At 44.0% G+C, this 20928-nt stretch overlaps 1 protein-coding gene across 1 annotated transcript; it reads left to right on the top strand.

Moving 5' to 3' along the window:
* Nucleotides 1-6846: 6846 nt before the first annotated feature.
* Nucleotides 6847-20128, top strand: LOC307087315 (uncharacterized protein; the record flags this gene model as incomplete). Its single annotated transcript, XM_079752848.1, has 7 exons — nucleotides 6847-7068; nucleotides 7251-7299; nucleotides 7904-8187; nucleotides 9095-9158; nucleotides 11971-11983; nucleotides 19533-19864; nucleotides 20118-20128. The coding sequence occupies 7 exons, from the start codon at nucleotides 6847-6849 to the stop codon at nucleotides 20126-20128; spliced, it is 975 nt and encodes a 324-aa protein (XP_079608974.1).
* Nucleotides 20129-20928: the final 800 nt, after the last annotated feature.

Genomic DNA, 20928 nt, shown 5'->3' with positions numbered 1-20928 from the left:
GCTCCTACCATTCAGCACAACCTATCTGTGTGAAAGTGGCTTTTCCACCTTGTTGCAGCTCAAGTCAAAGCAGAGAAACAGACTGGACACTGAGCATGATCTGAGGGTAACTCTGTCTACTGTCCTCCCAGACTTTGAAACTCTCATTAAGAACAAACCACATGCCCAGCTGTCTCACTGACTTCCCCAAATGACAGGTTAGGTGAACATATCTGTTTTGTAGATCTTTAATTGTTTTTGTTATTTATTTTATTATACTTTTTGTCCATGCAGTGGTAATGGTCCTCCTAAGTTCCTTATTATTTCTGAATAGGCCTACATAGAAGTGAAATATATAATTCTGTGACCATAATTACTTTGTACACTTTTGATTATTTCATTCACTTGTCATGGTACTCCTCAGTTTCTTATTAATGTGGCCTGGATGCAGTGAAATGACCTTGTTTTATTTTGTGGGTCTTTATTTTGTGCAATTTGATATTCACTTTTGTCTGCATGCTGTTGCACGGTCCTCCTCAGGTTCTTCTGAATGTTCTTTGAATGCAGAGATAGAAGTCAAATATCTCATTTTGTTGGTCTCCATTTTGTTACTTCATGTTTGATACTTATTTCATTCACTTCTGTACGCAGTTGTCATGGTTCTCTGGTGCTCTGAAATAGACTTTGCTCAATAAAAAAAGAGTATACATATTAAAGACTTGAGTTTTCAAAGCCTTTAAAAAAATACATTTGCTTGGTTTGAAGGACTATAAAAGTGGGTTGCGACTTAATGACTATGGGAAAATTTGGGTCCCAGAGTGAGACCAGTTGAGAACCCCTGCTCTAGGGCAGTGGTTTTCAAACTGTGAGGCGCGCTTCCCCTGGGGGGCGCCAGAGTTATTCAGGGGGGGCGCGACGTGAGACAAAATAAACCAGGAAAAGTAACAGAAAAAAAACCCTGAAGACCCAAAGTCAAAAGCGGTGTTCGAAATCGTTCCCTATTCACTCACTCACTATTCCCTATATAGTGTTTATGATATAGTGCACTATATAGGGAGCGAACAAACGAGAATTCGGACACTACGCTGAACATTTCTAAACATAATTTGCGTCAGTAAATGCACCGGGTATTTGTGTGACGCAGACAGATGCGCCAACATCATGTAAACAAACAAACCGGGCACTCACGAGGAAAGCTGGAGGTTGTATTGATGTTGAGTGTAACATTTCCTTGATCAAGTTTTTTTTTTTAAATTAATTTTGAATAACATTTTCTATGTTATATCCCAAATAAATTGTTGACATTTCTAAACGAAAGCTGGAGACTCCATCATTAAATGTATACTTTTTCGCGGTTATTCAGCTTCTTCTCCGGAAAAACACGACTGCATTACATTGTGGTATACGGGAGTAACATGTAGGGAACATCGTATGTTCACTCAAATTTTGGGTATTTTAAGTCCACTTTATAGTGAATGAAATTTACCACTGAGAATTCGAACACCAGAACAAAATGGCGAGCACCCTATATAGTGCACTATATCCATGATGGGGAACGATTTCGAACACAGCTAAAGACGCTAACTCATTGCTCCTATTAAAGTAGAGGTAAGCTAAAAAGGAGGCTAAACTGGCAGTTTACAGATTAAGCTGTTCAAATGTATTTAAAGTTAAGCAAAAACATGCTTAGATAAAGATGTTAAAATGTGTTAAGATATGTTTTAAAAACGCACAAAGATGATTAGAATGTCTCAAATGTTTAAAATGTTTCAAAAATATCTTTAAAATGTCTCAAATATGATCAGATATTTAAAATGTGTAAAATATGATCAGAGATGTTTTAAAATGTGTAAAATAATTAAAAGATCTTTCAAAACGGATTTAGAACTTTTTTTGGGGGGGGGGGGCTCAGCTGAATTTTGTTCTGAGGGGGGGCTCACTCTCTCATACTTTGAAAACCCCTGCTCTAGGGTCTATAGCATATAAACACGTTGTCTGATTACAGTTTAATTCATTTTTCACAATTTACCAGCTCTTGATTTGAAGAATAATCACAGCGCCCTAGTTTCAATGGGAATCGCGACGGTCCAGGGGTCGGCAACCAAGTTTGGCCTCGGGCCAATTTTTTTTCCAGCCAGTAGGTTGCGGGCCAGAAAATTATCAAAGGCTAGTTCAATGAATTGATTAATGAAAGTGCATCTGGAACTACGACGCAGGACCGTCAGCTGGCTTAGTCATATACCTACCAAGCAATAGATGACTCTTAAAAGACGTACATAAACAAGTGTATGCCCTGATCACGTTATAAACAGCAAACGCGATTGTGATTATTGCATTAAAGAAAAAAGTTATTTCATAACGTAGCCGAGCGGGGGACATCCCGTTGGTATTTGAATGCCTATTTGCTGATCTCGTCCCCCAATAATTCTTAGTCCTAACCCTAAATATGAGCCGCTCCTTCTTTCATGTCGGCATATTTGGCAGGGTTTATGCTGTTTTATGCACGCCTTTTTCGCTGCACGGTTTACACTGCCCGAGGTAAATTGCCTGCTTGAGCCCAATTTACCCTCCCGGACCCTACACTCATTGGGTTTCAGTCTGATGTAAATGTGACGGTTCCGGTATCATGAGCAGTTCTAACTGGAGATAAAGTGAAATCCGCGAGCTGCTGAAGCTGCTGCAGCGGGAAGCGAAGAGGCGGTGGTCCCACGGCAGTGGGCAGCAGGCAGCGGGAAGCGGGGCTCAAGCTGGAGACATTCGCGGGCAACAATCACTTTCTCCTCATTGTCGTGGTTCATGTACTTCAGGGAGTCAAAGCCAAAGTTCCTTTCCCCTAATTCCTTCTCAACCATGGCTGACATAACTAACCCCATCTTATGGCTGAGATAACCCCAACTACAGTTTCGTTGTGGAAAAACCAGAGACGAGAGTCTGACGTGTTATGCGCCATAACATCAGCAGCAGAAAAATTATCAAAATAACAAAAGTGTACAACACTTGCCTTACAGTCCTGGAGCTCTTTATCTAAATAATATCATATATATCGATATCTTATAATACATATTATCACGGCCAAAAGCTGTGTGCGCATCCAGACGATATTATGAATCACAAACGACTGCGTCGCGTTCTCCGACGTCTCTTGTTCTTCCACTTCTACATCAATCTGAAGTAGACTGAACCGCACGCTGCCCGCTGCCTTCTGCCGGCGGCCGTCTGCCCGCTGCTGTCCGCTGGCTGCCGGGCGGTGGTGCCTCACGGCGGTTGTGCCTCGTGGCAGCGGGCGGCAGGCACCAGGACCCCGGAAGGAGACAACCGCGGGCAACAATCCCTTTCTCCTCCATGTCGCAGTTCATGTACTTCAGGGAGTCAAAGACAAAGTTCCTTTCCCCCAATTCCTTCTCAACCATGGCTGAGATAACCCCAACTACAGTCTTGTTGTGGAAATACCAGAGACGTCAAAACCGACGTGTTATGGTCGAACAGACTTTATAATCTTTATTGAGGGGATAAGAAAAGTTTGGAGCCAGCTTCCGGAACTTGTGGCCCCTCGCTGCTGCTGCTGCGGGGGCATCGGGGTCGGAGGCGGCGCCCTGGTTCGCTGGGATCATGCGCGACCCCGCTTCCTTCCAGACTGACCGCCATGCTGGCGGGGGGAGCCCGTTAGAAGCGCCCCGAACCGGGAACGATTCTCGGACTGACGCTGGTGGGCGAGCAACTCAAACAAGCAATGCCCAAAAAGGCCATCCGTGGCTAGTGGGCCCTGCATGAGGCTCGTACGTTCACGGTCGGGAACGGCGATGTGGGAGAGCCACATGGCCTACTGAACCATAGTAGATTCGGCAACGCCATATGTCGGGCGGCCATAACAGCTATCGGCTGACACAGCTGACGGATGGCGCTGGAGAATCCGGAGTCCTTCAGCCACCTCTCCGCTTCCTCCGGACCGAACGCCTCTCTGCCCGCAGACATGGTCACCAGGGCAAAAGAGAGCAGGGCGAGGTTGTTGACCGCCACCGCAGACTGAGAGGCACAGACGAACACTGTCCGTCAGGCCGACGATCTGCTTCTGAAGGTGGTCGGGGGGCCGCAGCTTCTCGTTAGGACGCCATCAGACGCCCGGACAGCAGAGGAGCGCTGCCAGGGGGTCGCCAGGCGAGGTATCCCCCTGTGCCAGCCCGTCCCTCAACATAGGTGAAATTACAGAACGCCTTCACCGGAGCCTTCAGCGTGGAAGGGTTACCCAGCCGCAGCGGTGAAGAGATGCTGGACGGGTGGGAACCGGGGACACCGGGGGGCTCGCCGGGAGGACGACGAGGTTCTAAAGAATTCCCCTTCCATGTCGTCCGTCCCCGGAGCGGGAGGCGGGGCAAGAATGGTGATGCCCTTGATGGCCGCCGCCTCACCCATGATGTCGCCGAACAGGTAGGCTAGACGGCGTGGCTTCTCCGGCGGCACAACCACTGACGTGGGCGCCACGGAGCGGGAGACCCCAGACGTGGAGTCGTCGAGGTCATCCTCTTCGTCAATGAAGTGGTCGTCTTCTTCGTCGTCGTCTGGCTTCGCCACGGCGTCAAAGACGTTGATAGCCTCCTCGTGAACCACCAACGGGTTGAAGAAGCAATGAAAGGAGCCCCTCTCGAGGCAATCCTCAGCAGGTGGTTCAAGAGGCGGAGGTAGACAGGGCTACTGCAGCGTGCTCCGCACCGAGGCAGTGGAAGCACGCCGGGTGCCCGTCACCTGGAGCTAGGGAAGCCGGGCAGGTCGAACAGAGAGGCCCTGAAAGGGCCTTTCTCTCCTATTAGAGAAGAGAGGGCCTGAAAAGGGCAGTTTCTGTGCTGACTCAGCCATGCCGCTGCCACTGCTTGAAGTAGTGATAATGCTAGGTTTAGTTCTTAATCAGTCAAAGGCTGAAAGAAATCGGAGGGCGAATGGGGTTGTGCACAGCCTTACATACACGGTGCCGTGGTAAATATGAAACTTTCAGTGTGCGCGAGCTCTTTCAAGGGACAAGCCCATAAGACAAAGCCTAGACGTGTAGCCTACATGAAATAGAATTTTATATGGCATATTTTATATGGCATATTATATTTATATTCTAACAGAAACCTAATGCCCTGTTTCATATAAATAGACCAGACGTCTCTATCTTATTCACAAGTCATTTGAGGCCCCGATTGATGGTGTGTTTTTTTCACATCACCGTATGACCTCTCAGGGAGGGATTACATCACTACTGGTTGGGCTAGAACCAAAATTTAGAAACTTGTATGTCCTTTAGTCCATCTTTCATATAAAAAAAGACCCTATGTCTTAAGCTCATTCCCAAGTATCCTAGATCCCTAGATCACCCACCAATTCCATCACTTCTGCTTGGGCTAGCCAATCACACCGAGGCTATTTGGATTTTGTTTCCCAGAATGATTTGTGTTCGAGTCTTTGATCACTAACAAGAGTGAAGAAAAATGAAACAATAACTGTGCCTATTGTTTAACACATTTATTATTCATTATTATATTTATTTTGAAACCATTAGACACAGTGGTTAATTCAAAGTGTTAGCAACTATTTTCTCTGTGGGAGGAAGCTCATTGTAGAGTCCACCAGCAGGGTGTGAATTCACTCCAAGGCTCAATCCGATTTCACCTCTTAGCCCAAACCCTTAGCCCTATCCCTTGCTTTTGCGTGTTCACGCGCAGGGTAGGACATTCCCAATCGAGCGCAACAGTGTGGGTTTGGAAGTAAAAATCCCATTAATTTTCTCCCGAGGCTTTGATTAAAATCCATAATGTCGAAACCATCCAAGATATATTTACCGTGCGTTGTTATATTGTGAAACGATGGTATAGGCTCCTGTAGAAGCCACAAGTTAAAGACGTGAGCTTCTAGGTTAAAAGAAAAAGGTTTATCCGCGATGTCATTTGAAACCACTACACTACCCATAATCCTAAAATGTAACATGATGTCTTTGATTGATGGAGCTTGCTGTTATATGGAAACTTTTACCCTCCCCTGGAAATTCAAGTCATCGATGACTGCTAGTGCTGCTGAATTTGATTGTTTACCACAGTAACCATGATTTTCCTTGGATTAATAGAAAGTTAGAGTACACATGTATTAAATAAATAATAACGTTATTACATGGTGATTGCAGTCAGGAAAGAAGGAACGTACCATGCTGATGACAACGCTATACACTATATGAAACACTGTACAACACACACACACACACACACACACACACACACACACACACACACACACACACACACACACACACACACACACACACACACACACACACAAAAACACACACAGAATATATGACACAACTTCTATTAACAATATAAACTAGAAAATGCAGTTTGAATCAATCCAAAAGATTGGCCGGCGCATCTCTAATGGGAGCTCTGTTTTCACATCTGAGTTAATGGCAATCCTATGGGCTTTAAGGTGGAATGAGAAAACCAGACCTAGAGAGGTTATCATCTGTTCTGACTCTGAGCTGCTCTGGAAGCCTTAAGAGGGGGGAAATCTAAGGCTTGACCTGATATTATTATTGACATTCTAACTGTGTTTTTTTAGAATCGGATTTAGATCTAACATCATCTTTTGCTGGGTTCGGGGACACGCTGGGGGGATTCACACTGTGAATCTGTGTCTGCAGTACACATTTTAAACCCTGTTTGTCAATGTTACATACATTTAAATAGTTTCTGTCATGTGTACAAATACACACTTCCTCCTTGTATGCAAACAATGTATCAAAACAATTACTTTCTGTCATTTTTTTCTCCCTCTACAGAAGACAGTGATGGCCTTGGAGATCGCTGCACGCAGTGCGGCGCCATCTCGGAGAGTCTGCGTATGGACGCCCCGGGCTCCTACCAGATGTCCAATCACAACAGGGAGCTGAAGATCCTGAGCGTCTGTGGAAAAGGGGAGGGCCCACTGGCAGTGGACGGCCATGACACCCTCTTTACCACATCAGAAATGGAGGCCCTGAACTCGCTCTATGCGGACCACTACGTGGCCAAGAGCCTGGACCGCGGCGAGCGATTGGTCTGCAGCGTGGAGCTGAGTGTGCAGGTTGGAAATCATCTTCTCATTCACCATCCAAAAGAGAGGCTTCCTCTGTTGCAACTCCAGCACACACCCATAGAAAGCACACACCTTTATGATTCAATGTGTCGTTAGTGGGGATTAACAACTGTTCTGTGCAAATGAAAGAATATGTCTTGTGTGTGTTTCCTTCTTCATGTGGAAAGCAGCAGACCCCAGACACCATTTCAATCAAGGTTGAAGAGGATATTGGTGGAGGCAAGTTAGTAATACACATTGCATCTATGCAAGCAAACAACCTGGATCAACTGAGAATGTGCTTGTTTTTACCTGCGCTAATAAGCCTGGTCCTCTTTTGAAAAGCATCATGACCAACGCCCTTCTAAAACACGAGTCCAATTTGGGAGTTTTATTTCAAAGATGGAATCAGCCAAGAGCACAGAAGGGTTTCAGGACGGAGGCCACATGAGCTGGTTTATCATTCTCAAACACCAATGAATTCAACATGTATAAATGTTAGCTGATCAGCGTACAGGGAAGGACACGTTGTTGCTTTTTATTGTCAAAATAAAATAATTGCGCTTGTCTCGCATGCTTTGTTGTGCTCAGATCATTTTGCGCTGGTGTTCGTTCAGTGTCCTCCTCCTTGTCACCCGCTTGAGCTTTGATTCTAGGAAGGAGGGGGCTGGAGGAGACATCCCTTTCCAAAACTGTGAATCTGTGTCTGCAGTACACATTTTAAACCCTCTGTGTCAATGCACATACATTTAGTTTCTTTCACCTGTACAAATACACACTTCCTCCTTTCATGCAAATAATGTATCAAAACAATTACTTTGTCTTTTTTTTTTTCCCTCTGCAGAAGACTGCGAAGCCTTTCGAGACCATAGCACGCTGCGCGGCGCCGCCTCGGAGAGTCTGCGTGTGGACGCCGCTGGCTCCTCCCACATGTCCAGTCACAGCGAGGAACTGAGAATACTGAGCTTCTACGGAAAAGGGGAGGGCCCACTGGCGGTGGGTGGCCATGACACCCTCTTCACAGCGTCCGAAGTGGAGGCCCCGAGCTCGCTGTCTGCGGACCGCAGCGTGGCCACGGGCCTGCGGCGCAGCAAGAGATTGGTCCGCCATGAGGAGCTGAGTGTGCAGGTTAAAAATCATCTTCTCATTCACCATCCAAAAGAGAGGCTTCCTCTGTTACAACTCCATAACACACCCTTAGAAAGCCCACACCTTTATGATTCAGTAAACTTTTTTACAATGCCAAATATGCCCGTCTTATGCCCGCCTTTTTCCCTGCATGGTCCGCACATTTACACTCACCGAGGTAATTTACCGGCTTGATTTCGCACCCCAATCAACCCTCTCGGACCCTACACATACGGTTTCATTTTCATGTAAATTTGATTAGACAGCTATGCGGTTCCAGGGTAAGGACTTCGGTAGAGGTGTTGCTGCATTGTCTCCACAACAGAGACAACGCAGCGATATCCACATGATTTGTTCTAACTGGGGAGACTGTGAAATCCGCAAACTACTGACCATCATGGGAGAGATGGTGATGCAGTCGCATTTAATGAAGACAGGGACAGATGGTGCGATCTAGGAGAAAGTACCAGGAGAACTTTCCATACGATGCTTTTGTCGGGATAAAAAATAAGTGGTCAGCAAAATAAAGAATATGTTGCGTTTTTGCACTTAATATTTAAGGTTTTTAATATTTAATCACGTTTGTAGCTACACTCAGAAGTGAAGTGTGAAATCATTCTTGCATGCGAGTGTCTTGAATCATAAAAAAACGAAAACATTCAGAGTATGCAAATTATTGTAAAAAGGTGTAATCTCCGTGCGTTGCCCCGCCTTCTCCAGTGAACCAAGAAAGCCGGCTCTGTGACGAATGGGGATTTTACCCCGTCGGTTTTACACAGGCAAGCCAGTGAAATTGCACGGCTTGGCATTGTAAAATTGCCTAATGTGTCGTCAGTGGGGATTGACAATTATTCTGTACAAATGAAAGAATATGTCTTGTGTGTTTCCTTCTTTGTGTGGAAAGCAGCAGACCCCAGATACCATTTCAATCGAGGTTGAAGAGGATATTGGTGGTGGCATGCCTGCTGTAGGTGAGTAATGTCGTGGCAATTCCTTTATCAGATATTGCATCTTAAGACGGATGTGATTTCCCAATGCAAAAAGCACACCATACCACCATACATTCAACATCGAAAAATGTTCAACGTTGGATTAGGAAGATGTAGGCGTACATGCGCCAAAAACAGATTGCTATTTATTTATTTTACTGAACACAACCTGCATGATGGTGAACTAGACACAGCTGTTTTTTGCGTGAGAAAGTAATAGTAACTTATAAATGTGTTTTTGTGTAAAATGTAATGTATAAAACATCTTTTTTTTTTTGAAAAATAAAGTCAAATTAACTTTCTCTGCATAGTTAATTAAGTAGCAACCGAGTAAAATCGGGAGGTATGGCGAACTGGTTTGGAAGAAGAGGATATGAGTATATTAATTGTGAATAGTGCTATATCACTGGTCAGATGTGACCAGTTATTTGGTAGCGGCAGACGCTTCAATTACGCCAGTGTCTGTTAAATGTTATCTCCTGTTTGTCAATCGGAGAAAAAGAAGGGTGGGGTATTTGTTTTATGATTTAAATTTAAGGGCAGTTGTATTTAATGCTATTCAGTCAATATTAAAAAGTATAATATTTGGGCAGTGGGGTGTGTGTGTGTGTGTGTGCGCGCGTGCGTTTTTATGGTATAGACGGACAGCTGTACTTCTCACCCGGGCTCCCGGACCTAAGGGTATTACGATGTGCATGCCAAGTGTGTGTGTATGTGTGTGTTTATATGGTATAGACGGACAGCTGCACTTCTCATGCGCTCCCCAGACCTAAGGGTATTACCAGGACTATGAATGTAGCTGCATTTGTTAGTGTCCAAATAACATGTATTCACTTTTTAGTTGAAAGTATATTAAATAAAGATATCAATATGATTGTTTCTCAGATGCATAGACCAATATGTGGCGCAGCGCCACAGAATCAACACCAGGCGCCACAAATTGATTCCGCTTCTTTTTATTTTTTTGAGATTTTTAAATATGAATATCGTTACGTTCATTCATCTTCTCGTTGCACTCTTTTTCCCTGTCATTCTCGTTCACACACGCATGCGCACACGAACACGCACAGAGACGAACGCGCATTCATGCCAGTGGTGCGCGGGTACACTTTCAAACAGCTGATTCGCCCGCTCCTCCTCTCAACGCGCCTATCAAAGGAAAACCCGAAGCAGCGGGATATTTGCCACAAAAGTTTAGTTTATTTGGCACACCAAAGTTTAGTATGATATATTGTGCTCAAACACCCCTGTCCAAAATTATTGTTAACTCAGAAAAGATAATGTTAGCCCTTATGAACTCAACGTCCCGCACCCTAAGTCAGCATAGATAACGTTGGTAACGCAGCAAACGATGCGATTAATATAAATGCAGTTATAGTTGAGATAGGCTACGGTATTAGACTGGGTACCCCCAGCCCGTTTATTATTTTTATTATTATATTTGTATTGTTACATTATACTATTGATTTTGTTTCGCCAAAAAAGTTTAATACAAGAACAGGTTTGAGTAGGTGTTGAGTTCAGTTTTTCAAATAAAAACCACTAAAATAGGCAAACATTTAGGTAAAAACTAAACTTTAACATCAATTTTGGTAAATAATTCTCATCATGAAACTTAACATACAGGTATTCCTCCAACATAAAGTCCAGGTCTTTGTATGTGCAAACTAATTCTACTGACCTGCCCTGTAATGTATGGAGTTGGGGAAAGGAATGAAACCAGGCAGGGTTCTGGTCAAATGTTTTTAGTTGTCTTCTCTTAAAGAACTTACTTTAAAGAATTAAGATTGATCTGAATAATTTAAAATGCTTCTTGTATCTTTAAAATTGCCTCATCAGGTGACAATAGATAAGCATACAGGTGTATATTTAACATGGCAGCTTCAGAAAGTGTGTGTTTGAACGCCGCCCGCTGCACACACTCTGCATACACCCCGATGACCGACTCCACCGACCGCCATGGCACCGTGACAGTCGATTCCCCCACCGGCGCCAGGGGGGCACCACACATTGCTACCTATCTGCGGAAACACGCTATGCAATAAATAAATCGGCTAATAAATATATTTCAGTTGGTCAATATATTGATATTAAAAAGATTTTTGTGACTACGTGTCACACCTGCTTATCCTTTTATTAGTGTAAAGTTTGTATTGAAATAGGCTGATGTGAAAGGAGAGATGGTGAGGGAAGATGGATTAGATGATTCAGAATTATGGTACAGGTAGCAGAGAATCGGATCTGAATCTGATTTCCCCCTACCAGCCTATTTCTCTGGTAGAAAGGTGTTGCTACACTTTATGTGACAGCCCTCTGGCCCGTCCTGAATGAGTGATCAGTGTAATGGCTAACACTCATGCGGGCTGAGCTGCTCAGCTATATAAACTGTAGGAATCAGCCACTTGGGCTCTCTCTCCTTTGACATATGGTTTGTTTAGGTTTTTTGGGTTAGCTTTGCTTTGCACATACACCACATTCTCCACTCATCCACACACAGCACTATTATTAAACTTAAAGCTATGTGTGGACTCCTCTTTGTCATTCCCTTGAGCCGGGCTGTGAGAGAAACATGCACAATGCAAGCAAACAAAATGTTATCTTTTCCTCAAATGTAAACTTGTTTTCCTGAAGGCAAAAATAATTGGTTAGGTCGGGATGGCAAAGGCCTTTTTTATATGTAATGTTGCTTCTACATTACTGGTTATCACAGGTATATATTTTCATCATGCCTGTCCTACAAATAACATAATAATGACAATCCTCTTTGATAATTCATGCTTTCGACTCCTGCTAGGTCAAATGCAAAGGCGAAGACGTGTTAATCCAACGGAAGATGCACAAATATATGTTGGTGCTGGAAGTGACAAAGTGGAGCCTACTACAAGAACTCAACAGGCGTCAACAAGTCGGTGGCAAAAAAAGGCGTCTGCTGGTGCATCAACTGCTCTGCCCAAAACCTTTGATAAGGTGAGTTAATGTGTTACATCATTTGTATGAATAGGTTTGAAACAACCTATGGATGGTAAGTGTTGCTGTATTGAACTTCTTCTGAAATCTAAATTGTCAATGTCATCTTTTAATGTTGCTTGTGCACAAGTTAACGTTTGAGTTCTTTATCAACGTGCAACATGGGTGCTGTGTATGTGTTTAGTCACTTGACTTTTTTATGGTTTATATGGACAGTGGTATGTAGTTTTTGTCTACAGACTGTAGTTTTTTGACCTGTAGAGTGACTGTAGAGCAGTTCCAGAGTGGATTTGTTTCTCACAAAACATAATGGCAACAACACGGCCATGATGCCTTTCACATGATGTCACACAGGGAACATCCTGTCTTCAAGATGGTTATGTTTTTCCTTTTTTTTTATAGGGTCTTGATGAGGAAGTGCCTCAGAAGGGTTTTGAGGCCACATATTCCTCATCCCTAAATGAAGATATTGAAGAGGTAAGTCTTCATTAAAGAATGCTTTTCATTAGAATTTTGCATTGACTTAATAACTTACAAAAGTATACAGTGAGGTTCAAATCAACGTTTCCCCTTTCTCTTCATCTACCATAGTTTATTTTTAGTTATTGAAGGGTCAAATATCCTCTAGTGGTACCTTCCCAGTATCTTTGTATTGATTGTTCCTTTGGTTTAGCTGCTACAGATTGACTGAGAATAACCAGACTCTTGATGTTGTGAACGACCCGATAAAGACGAGTCCAGTGCTTCCATTTCACTAGGTTGAAAAGGTATAGTGGGGCAAAAAAGTATTTAGTCAGCCACCAATTGTGCAAGTTCTCCCACTTAAAAAGACGAGAGAGGCCTGTACTTTTCATCATTGGTAAACCTCAGCTATGAGAGACAAAATGAAAAAAAAAAATCCAATTTTTTTTAAGAATTTATTTGCAAATTATGGTGGAAAATAAGTATTTGGTCACCTACAAACCAGCAAGATTTCTGGCTGTCACAGACCTGTAACTTCTTCTTCTTTAAGAGGCTGTTTACCTGTAATAATGGCACATGTTTGAACTCCTTATCAGTATAAAAGACACCTGTCCACAACCTCAAACAGTCACACTCCAAACTCCACTATGGCCAAGACCAAAAAGCTGTCAAAGGACACCAGAAACACAATTGTAGACCTGCACCAGGCTGGGAAGTCTGAATCTGCAATAGGTAAGCAGCTTGGTGTGAAGAAATCAACTGTGGGAGCAATTATTAGGAAATGGAATACATACAAGACCACTGATAATCTCCCTCGATCTGGGGCTCCACGCAAGATCTCATCCTGTGGGGTCAAAATGATCACAAGAACGGTAATAATGCAATGAATAAAACACACTGTCTCAGGTGCAGCCTTGTGGGGTATCCGTACCCAGCTTCCACTCAAAGTTATGGATAACTTTGAGTGGGAGCTGGGTACGGATACCCCACAAGGCTGCACCTGAGACAGTGTGTCAGCTGTATTATTGGTGACTTTGCGTGGGAAAAGGTTAGGTATGAATACCTCAGAAGGCTGCACCTGAGACACTGTCAGCTGTATTATCAGTAACTTTGAGTGGGAGCTGGGTACGGGTATCTCAACGGTAATACAGCGACACACTGTCTCAGGTGCAGCCTTGTGGGGCATCGGTACCCAGCTCCCTCTCAAAGTTACCGATCACTTTGAGTGGGAGCAGAGTATGGATACCCCACAAGGCTGAACCTGAGACAGTGTGTCGCTGTATTATCAGTAACTTGGAGTGGGAGCTGGGTACGGGTATCCCACTGATAATACAGTGGACAAACACTGTCTCAGGTGCAGCCTTGTGGAGTATCTGTACCCAGCTCACCCAGCTTTCACTCAAAGTTACTGATAATACAACTGACACACACCGTCTCAGGTGCAGCATTGTGGGGTATTCATACCTAACCTGCTTTCACTCAAAGTTACTGATAATACAACTGACACACACCGTCTCAGGTGCAGCATTGTGGGGTATTCATACCTAACCTGCTTTCACTCAAAGTTACTGATAATACAACTGACACACACCGTCTCAGGTGCAGCATTGTGGGGTATTCATACCTAACCTGCTTTCACTCAAAGTTACTGATAATACAACTGACACACACGGTCTCAGGTGCAGCCTTGTGGGGTATCCGTACCCAGCTGCCACTTAAAGCTGCCTCCCTTCTTCTGTCCTCTCACCATCTTCAGGCTACGCCTCACAAGAGCTGTACAGTGTGTATGCTATGACCAGGAGGAGAGTGAGGATATTGAATATTAGCTAACTGGTCAGACCAATGGTTTGCATTCATTTGATATTATAGGGAGGCTTGCATGGCAGATGAAGGCTACATGAAGTGGCATAATGCAATGAATAAAACTTCACTAAACAGAAGTTAGACTGTCACCCAGGCAAAACTTAAGCTACACAAAACCAACAAAATCAGCTCACTACATGAGAAATTACATGTTGAACCGACATAATGTGTTGTCATTTACCATAGTTTGACTAACACTGATCCTGTTCCTGGGTCAGTGTGTTCTCTGGTCTGTAGTATGCCATTTCAGAAACGGTGTCTCTGGTGCAGCCTTGTGGGACACCTGTACCCAGCTCCCACTCAAAATTACTGATAATACAGCGGACACACACTGTCCACTGTGCTATCCGTACCCAGTTTCCACTCAAAGTTACGGATAACTTTGAGTGGGAGCTGGGTACGGATACCCCATAAGGCTGCACCTGAGATGGTGTGTGTCAGCTGTATTATTGGTAACTTTGCGTGGGAAAAGGTTAGGTATGAATACCTCACAAGGCTATACCTGATACAGTGTGTGTGTGTCCTGTTTTATCAGTAACTTTGAGTGGGAGCTGGGTACGGCTATCCCACAAGGCTCCACCTGAGACAGTAGCCTACTAGCTGTGACTTGAGATAATTTGTATGTTGATGTTCTCTTCAGGGTTGTATTTCCGCTAAAACAGTCGGTTGGTTATTACTCAATGTGCTTGACTGATGATTGCTAAAATTAGTTGCTGACTGGCCGTTGGTCTCATACCAGTAGAAGACGCATGCAACTGTATAGCTGTTGTGTAGACTATATGCTGGTAATCAAAATGGTGACTGCTACACAGACAAATTCTGAATAACTGATTCAAATTCATATTTTAGGGTGGTGGTGGCGATTCTCATGACATATCCGTGGACAATAGTATCTTGCCATGCAGCTCCAACCCAGTGATGCAAGAAGAGGAGGTTTCACCCTCCAGCTTGCAGGTAAAGGATTGTGGATGGATGGATTGTGTTTTAGATACTTGTCAATGTGTTTGTGATAAGGAGCCATGCAAACATACACACTTACTAGGTGTAATGAGGTTCAAGTCCATGTCATAGAGTTTTGCCAGTTGTGAGGATTTTCATTTGTGAGGATTTGTGTGCTCAGATACGGTTCTTGCTTATACACACTGGCTTGAAATGGCATGCTAGATACTAGAATACGCACTGACCCAGGATCAGGATTTTACTGAGAACCAATCAGCACAGCCTGTTGTTGAGAGAGGAGGGAGTTACCAAAATATCAGACCAACTTGGCAGACATCTTGATGGAAACAGAATATCATATGCTTGTTTTAAAAGCTCCTGAATAAAAAAATGGAATAGCTGTACAAATGTCCCACAAACTTAGTTGGGACATAAATATTGCTGCAGTTGTTAGTTTAAACCACTTGAATATTCTTGGCTAACTGGTCAGACCAATGGGTTGCATTTTGTCATTTGATATTGTAGGGAGGCTTGCATGGCAGATGAAGGCTACATGAAGTGGCATAATGCAATGAATAAAACACACTGTCTCAGGTGCAGCCTTGTGGGGTATCCGTACCCAGCTTCCACTCAAAGTTATGGATAACTTTGAGTGGGAGCTGGGTACGGATACCACATAAGGCTGCACCTGAGACAGTGTGTCAGCTGTATTATTGGTGACTTTGCGTGGGAAAAGGTTAGGTATGAATACCTCACAAGGCTGTACCTGAGACACTGTGTGTCCGCTATTTTATCATTAACTTTGAGTGGGAGCTGGGTACGGGTATCTCACCGATAATACAGCTGACACTGTCTCAGGTGCAGCCTTGTGGGGCATCGGTACCCAGCTCCCTCTCAAAGTTACCGTTATCACTTTGAGTGGGAGCAGAGTATGGATACCCCACAAGGCTGCACCTGAGACAGTGTGTCGCTGTATTATCAGTAACTTGGAGTGGGAGCTGGGTACGGGTATCCCACTGATAATACAGTGGACACACACTGTCTCAGGTGCAGCCTTGTGGAGTATCCGTACCCAGCTCACCCAGCTCCCACTCAAAGTTACTGATAATACAACTGACACACACCGTCTCAGGTGCAGCATTGTGGGGTATTCATACCTAACCTGCTTTCACTCATAGTTACTTATAATACAGCTAACGCACACGCTCTCAGGTGCAGCCTTGTGGGGTATCCGTACCCAGCTGCCACTCAAAGCTGCCTCCCTTCTTCTGCCCTCAACATCTTCAGGCTACATCTCATAAGAGCTGTACAGTTTGTATGCTATGACCAGGGGGAGAGTGAGGATATTGAATTATCACTCACCTCTGACTCTAATGATAGCATTGGCATCATGTTGTGGCAACAACTAAAAGCATTGGTAATTAATTCAGGATGCTCACTTCTATGATAGCGATTCAGTGTGAACCCACTGTTTGATCCCTCACAATTTATTTTTGATTTGATTAGAAACATGCAGTCTTTATAATCTGAATTTCTTTTAATGTCTTAGGTTTGCAGTGGAGACACATATTTAAAGAACAGCTCCTCTGTATGCAGCTCCACCATGGTGTCACAAGACACAAAGTTTGCCAAAGAAGCCAAGTTAAGCTTGGTAAAATACACAGACTCGGATGAATCAGCCGTCAGTTCCAACGCTAATGAAGATGTTCCCTCATCCACCATACAGGTATCTTAGTCAGATCACTTTAGTAATTTCAGCAACCTGTCACTAAGCAATGGACACACCCACTTTTCAACCTGCCACCATCTTGATGGAACAGAATTTTGAAGTGCTCATTCACTATTTTATTATTTACTGCAAAATATTTTGTGTTTTGAAATACATGATTGTGATTTGGCTTGGTTAGGCTTTGGCACCGCGGCATAAATGCCAATCCAATCCATTTTTATTTATATAGCGCATTTCCTACTCAGTGATAACTCAAAGCACTCAAAGCCAAATCAAGCTATTCACTTACATGCAATTAAAAACATGGAATCTACAAATCTAAATCAGGGCATCATAAGATTGTAATTCCATGTGTATTCTGCCTGTTCTTTTGACTGTTTTGGTTCTTTGAAATTGCATTGTTTTAACATTGGAGTGAATGGGCACATTCCATTCTTCCAAGATGGCCATGTTAAAAAGTGGGTATGTCCGTTGCTTAGTGACAGGCCTCTATTGTATCCATTCCACTCTTGATTATGGCAGCTCCCACCTAGCCTCATCAACATTTGATTCTGGCGGAATCTGGACCCACATCCGTAGGGTCTCATTTACAAACTTATTTCCTCACGCTCCAATCAAACTGGACTGGATTTGAAAGAAATCGACCTACAGCTAGATTTTATTTTATATTTTTAGGAACGTGAGAAAATACGTTCAGTAAACAAGACCCTATAGACGTGGGTCCAGAACCTCTGCCGGAATCAAATGTCGGAGGGGGTGGCTGGTCAGGCTAGCTGTTGGCAATTGGTTGTATTGTTGCTCAATTTAGTTAATAAGCAAGCACACTTGCAAGTCGGCTAAATAGCTGCTTTTGCTGTTTGCACTGTAATACCCTGAACATTTAGACCATCTCCAATTATGGTCTTGGAGAGCAACTCACCTTGAGGCTCTCTCTCCAATCCTAGCATAGCAATCTGATACTTCCAATCAGCTGCTTGCCAGGTCCTTAATAACCTAAATAAACAGGTATTAGATGACATTTTGAAAGCCTGCACGTAGAGTAACTCTCCATGACCGTTTGTATTGTTTGTTTAAACTGGTATTTTAATTGTGTTTCTTGAAGAGCAAAGAGAAGATTCCTGTTGGATTTGATCTTTCTGACCCCAGAATGACACATGGAGATGATGTCCGACAATTGATTGTGCCAAGGCTTAGGAGGACCAAAAGCGTCTTTGTAAGTCCCACCAACAAATGTCAGTCATCGTCATTTACTGTAGACATCTTTGTGGTTGACAAAATGTACTTCAGTGGTCAAAGTTATCACTGACGGGTAGTACGCGTATCCTTGAACCCTTTGTGCATCTAAACTGTTTTATTTTATATTTCTTAAAGATGAAAGACAGGATTCCTGATGGATCTGATGAGCTTTATTGCACCAGTACTGATAGTGGGGAAGAATACGTTCCAGCTTCAATTGCAGAAAGTACAGATGATACAGATGGAAGCATGATCTGTGAAATGTCACCATCTATGTCACCATCATCCTTGTCGGACAGGACTCTGAGTAGCAGAAGCAGTGCAACAAATGTCTGTATTCCTGACACCACATGCTCTCCTAGCAGGGAACATGGTGAAAGTGCCTCAGTATCCATTCCTGCTGTCAGAAAGAAAGAAGATGGATCTCGGATGTACAACAAGAGACAGTTCTGTCTGTATTGCTGGTCTTCTTTCCTAAAAATCGTGAAGCATTTGGAGCGTAAACACAAAAAGGAGCTGGAGGTAGCAAAAGCACTTAGTTTCCCAAAGGGCTCAAAACAAAGACGTGTGCACTTAGAATGTCTCCGAAACAAAGGTAATTTTGCACATAATGCTGAAGTTTTGAAAACGGGCACAGGAAAACTGGTTGCACGCAAGCAGCCAAGAGAAGAATCCCAAGCACAAGACTACATGCACTGTCTCTACTGTCAAGGGTTATTTATGAAACGTACAATGTGGAGACATTTTCAGATTTGCAAATTCAAACCTGTCGATCCCAAACCGGGAAAAACTAGAGTCCAAGCCCTCTGTGCCTTTGCAGAACCCACACCTGCTGGAGTTTCGGAAGAGCTATGGAAACTGGTGAACAACATGAACCAGGATGCTGTTGCACATGCAGTCAGAAATGACTGGTGCATCATGGAGATGGGGAAGCACCTCTACAACAAGCATGGATTTGAAGTTGATAAGCACGAATATATCCGGCAAAAGTTAAGGGAGCTTGGCAGACTTTGCTTACATGGTGGAGAGGTCACAAACATGAAGACGATCAAAGAATATGTCATACCAGCGAACTTCATGCAGACAGTCGATGCAGTGAAACACACAGCACAAGGCAATAAAGGTAATTCCAAATCGCTTCCTCTGAAACTTGGACACAGCCTCAAGAGGATGACTATGCTCCTGGAGAGTGATGCAATCATTAAAGGAGACAAGGATGGCGCAGAAGAAGCTCGAGCCTATCGAAATCTGTATGATGCAAAATGGCACGAGCTTGTGTCAGTCACATCTTTGAAGAGCCTCAATGAGTCCAAGTGGAACGCCCCCCAGCTGCTGCCTTTCACAGCAGATGTGCAGAAGTTGCACAATTACCTGGATGAGAAGCAACAGCAGTACCAACATGATTTAGAATCTGAGGCGTCATCGCACAACTGGGCCACCCTGGCAAAGGTGACTCTCGCACAGGTTATCTTATTCAACCGGCGTAGAGAAGGTGAGGTGTCCAAAATGTCCCTCTCTGCATTCACATCAAGAGACACATCAGCACCTCACGAAGACGTCAACCTTGCTCTCTCTGAGCTCGAGAAAAAGCTCTGCCATCATTTTACCAGAATAGAAATGAGAGGAAAGCGAGGTAGGAAAGTTGCTATCCTCCTAAGCCCAGTGATGTATGAAGCACTCAACATGCTTCATCAAAAGAGAAAGGAGTGTGGCGTCCTCAAAGAAAACGCATATGTGTTTGCCAGACCAGGAGTGATGTCGCACTACAGAGGGTCAGATTGCATCCGCCAGTTTGTCCAACTCTGTGATGTCAAGAATCCTCTCTCACTCACCTCAACAAGACTGAGGAAGCACATGGCTACCTTATCTAAAGTACTAAACCTTCAGGAGACAGAGCTTGACCAGCTGGCGGATTTCATGGGCCACGATATTAGAGTGCATCGGCAGTTCTGTCGGTTACCGGAGGGCACCCTTCAACTGGTCAAGATCAGTAAAATTCTGATGGCCATGGAGCAGGGCCGCCTTTCAGACTTTCAAGGCAAGAGCCTTGAGGAGATCAACATTGATCCGACTGGTATGTGGTTTCTGCTTAAATCAACTCTTGCCATTTTGAGCTTTAAATGGGTACAACACCATAACTACAGTATAATGTATTTCATACCACCTGTTTAGAAACAATCCAGTTGGACAAGCATACGGAGTCTGAAGATGACCTTACAGAGGAGGTGTATGAACAAGACATGGAAGGTATGTGTTTTGGTGTTACTTAGAACATGAATATCTTAGTGTGGCAGGGTTGCTCCTTACCACACGCCACCTAAGTGGCTTCCTTTGGGGCCCTCCAACACAGGACACGGGTAGATGGTAGTGCAAGATGTTTATTTGAGATTAAGGCAGATTGTATTCGCCGAGCTGATGGTACAAACTGCCATGACTGTGGCTCCTCCTCGAGTGTGTGTGTTGATGGCTGGTTTATCCTGGGTGCCATAATTGCTCTGCACCACCGGTGTGCAGCCCCACCCAGCCAGAGTCCAATCAGTCTGACTCCGGCCAGGT

This window comes from Pollachius pollachius (genome assembly GCF_949987615.1).
Source record: "Pollachius pollachius genome assembly, chromosome: 1".
NCBI classification, from domain to species: Eukaryota; Metazoa; Chordata; class Actinopteri; order Gadiformes; family Gadidae; genus Pollachius; species Pollachius pollachius.
The sequence above is the reverse complement of the archived record's forward strand: the minus strand, read 5'-3'. Positions and strand labels throughout refer to the sequence as shown.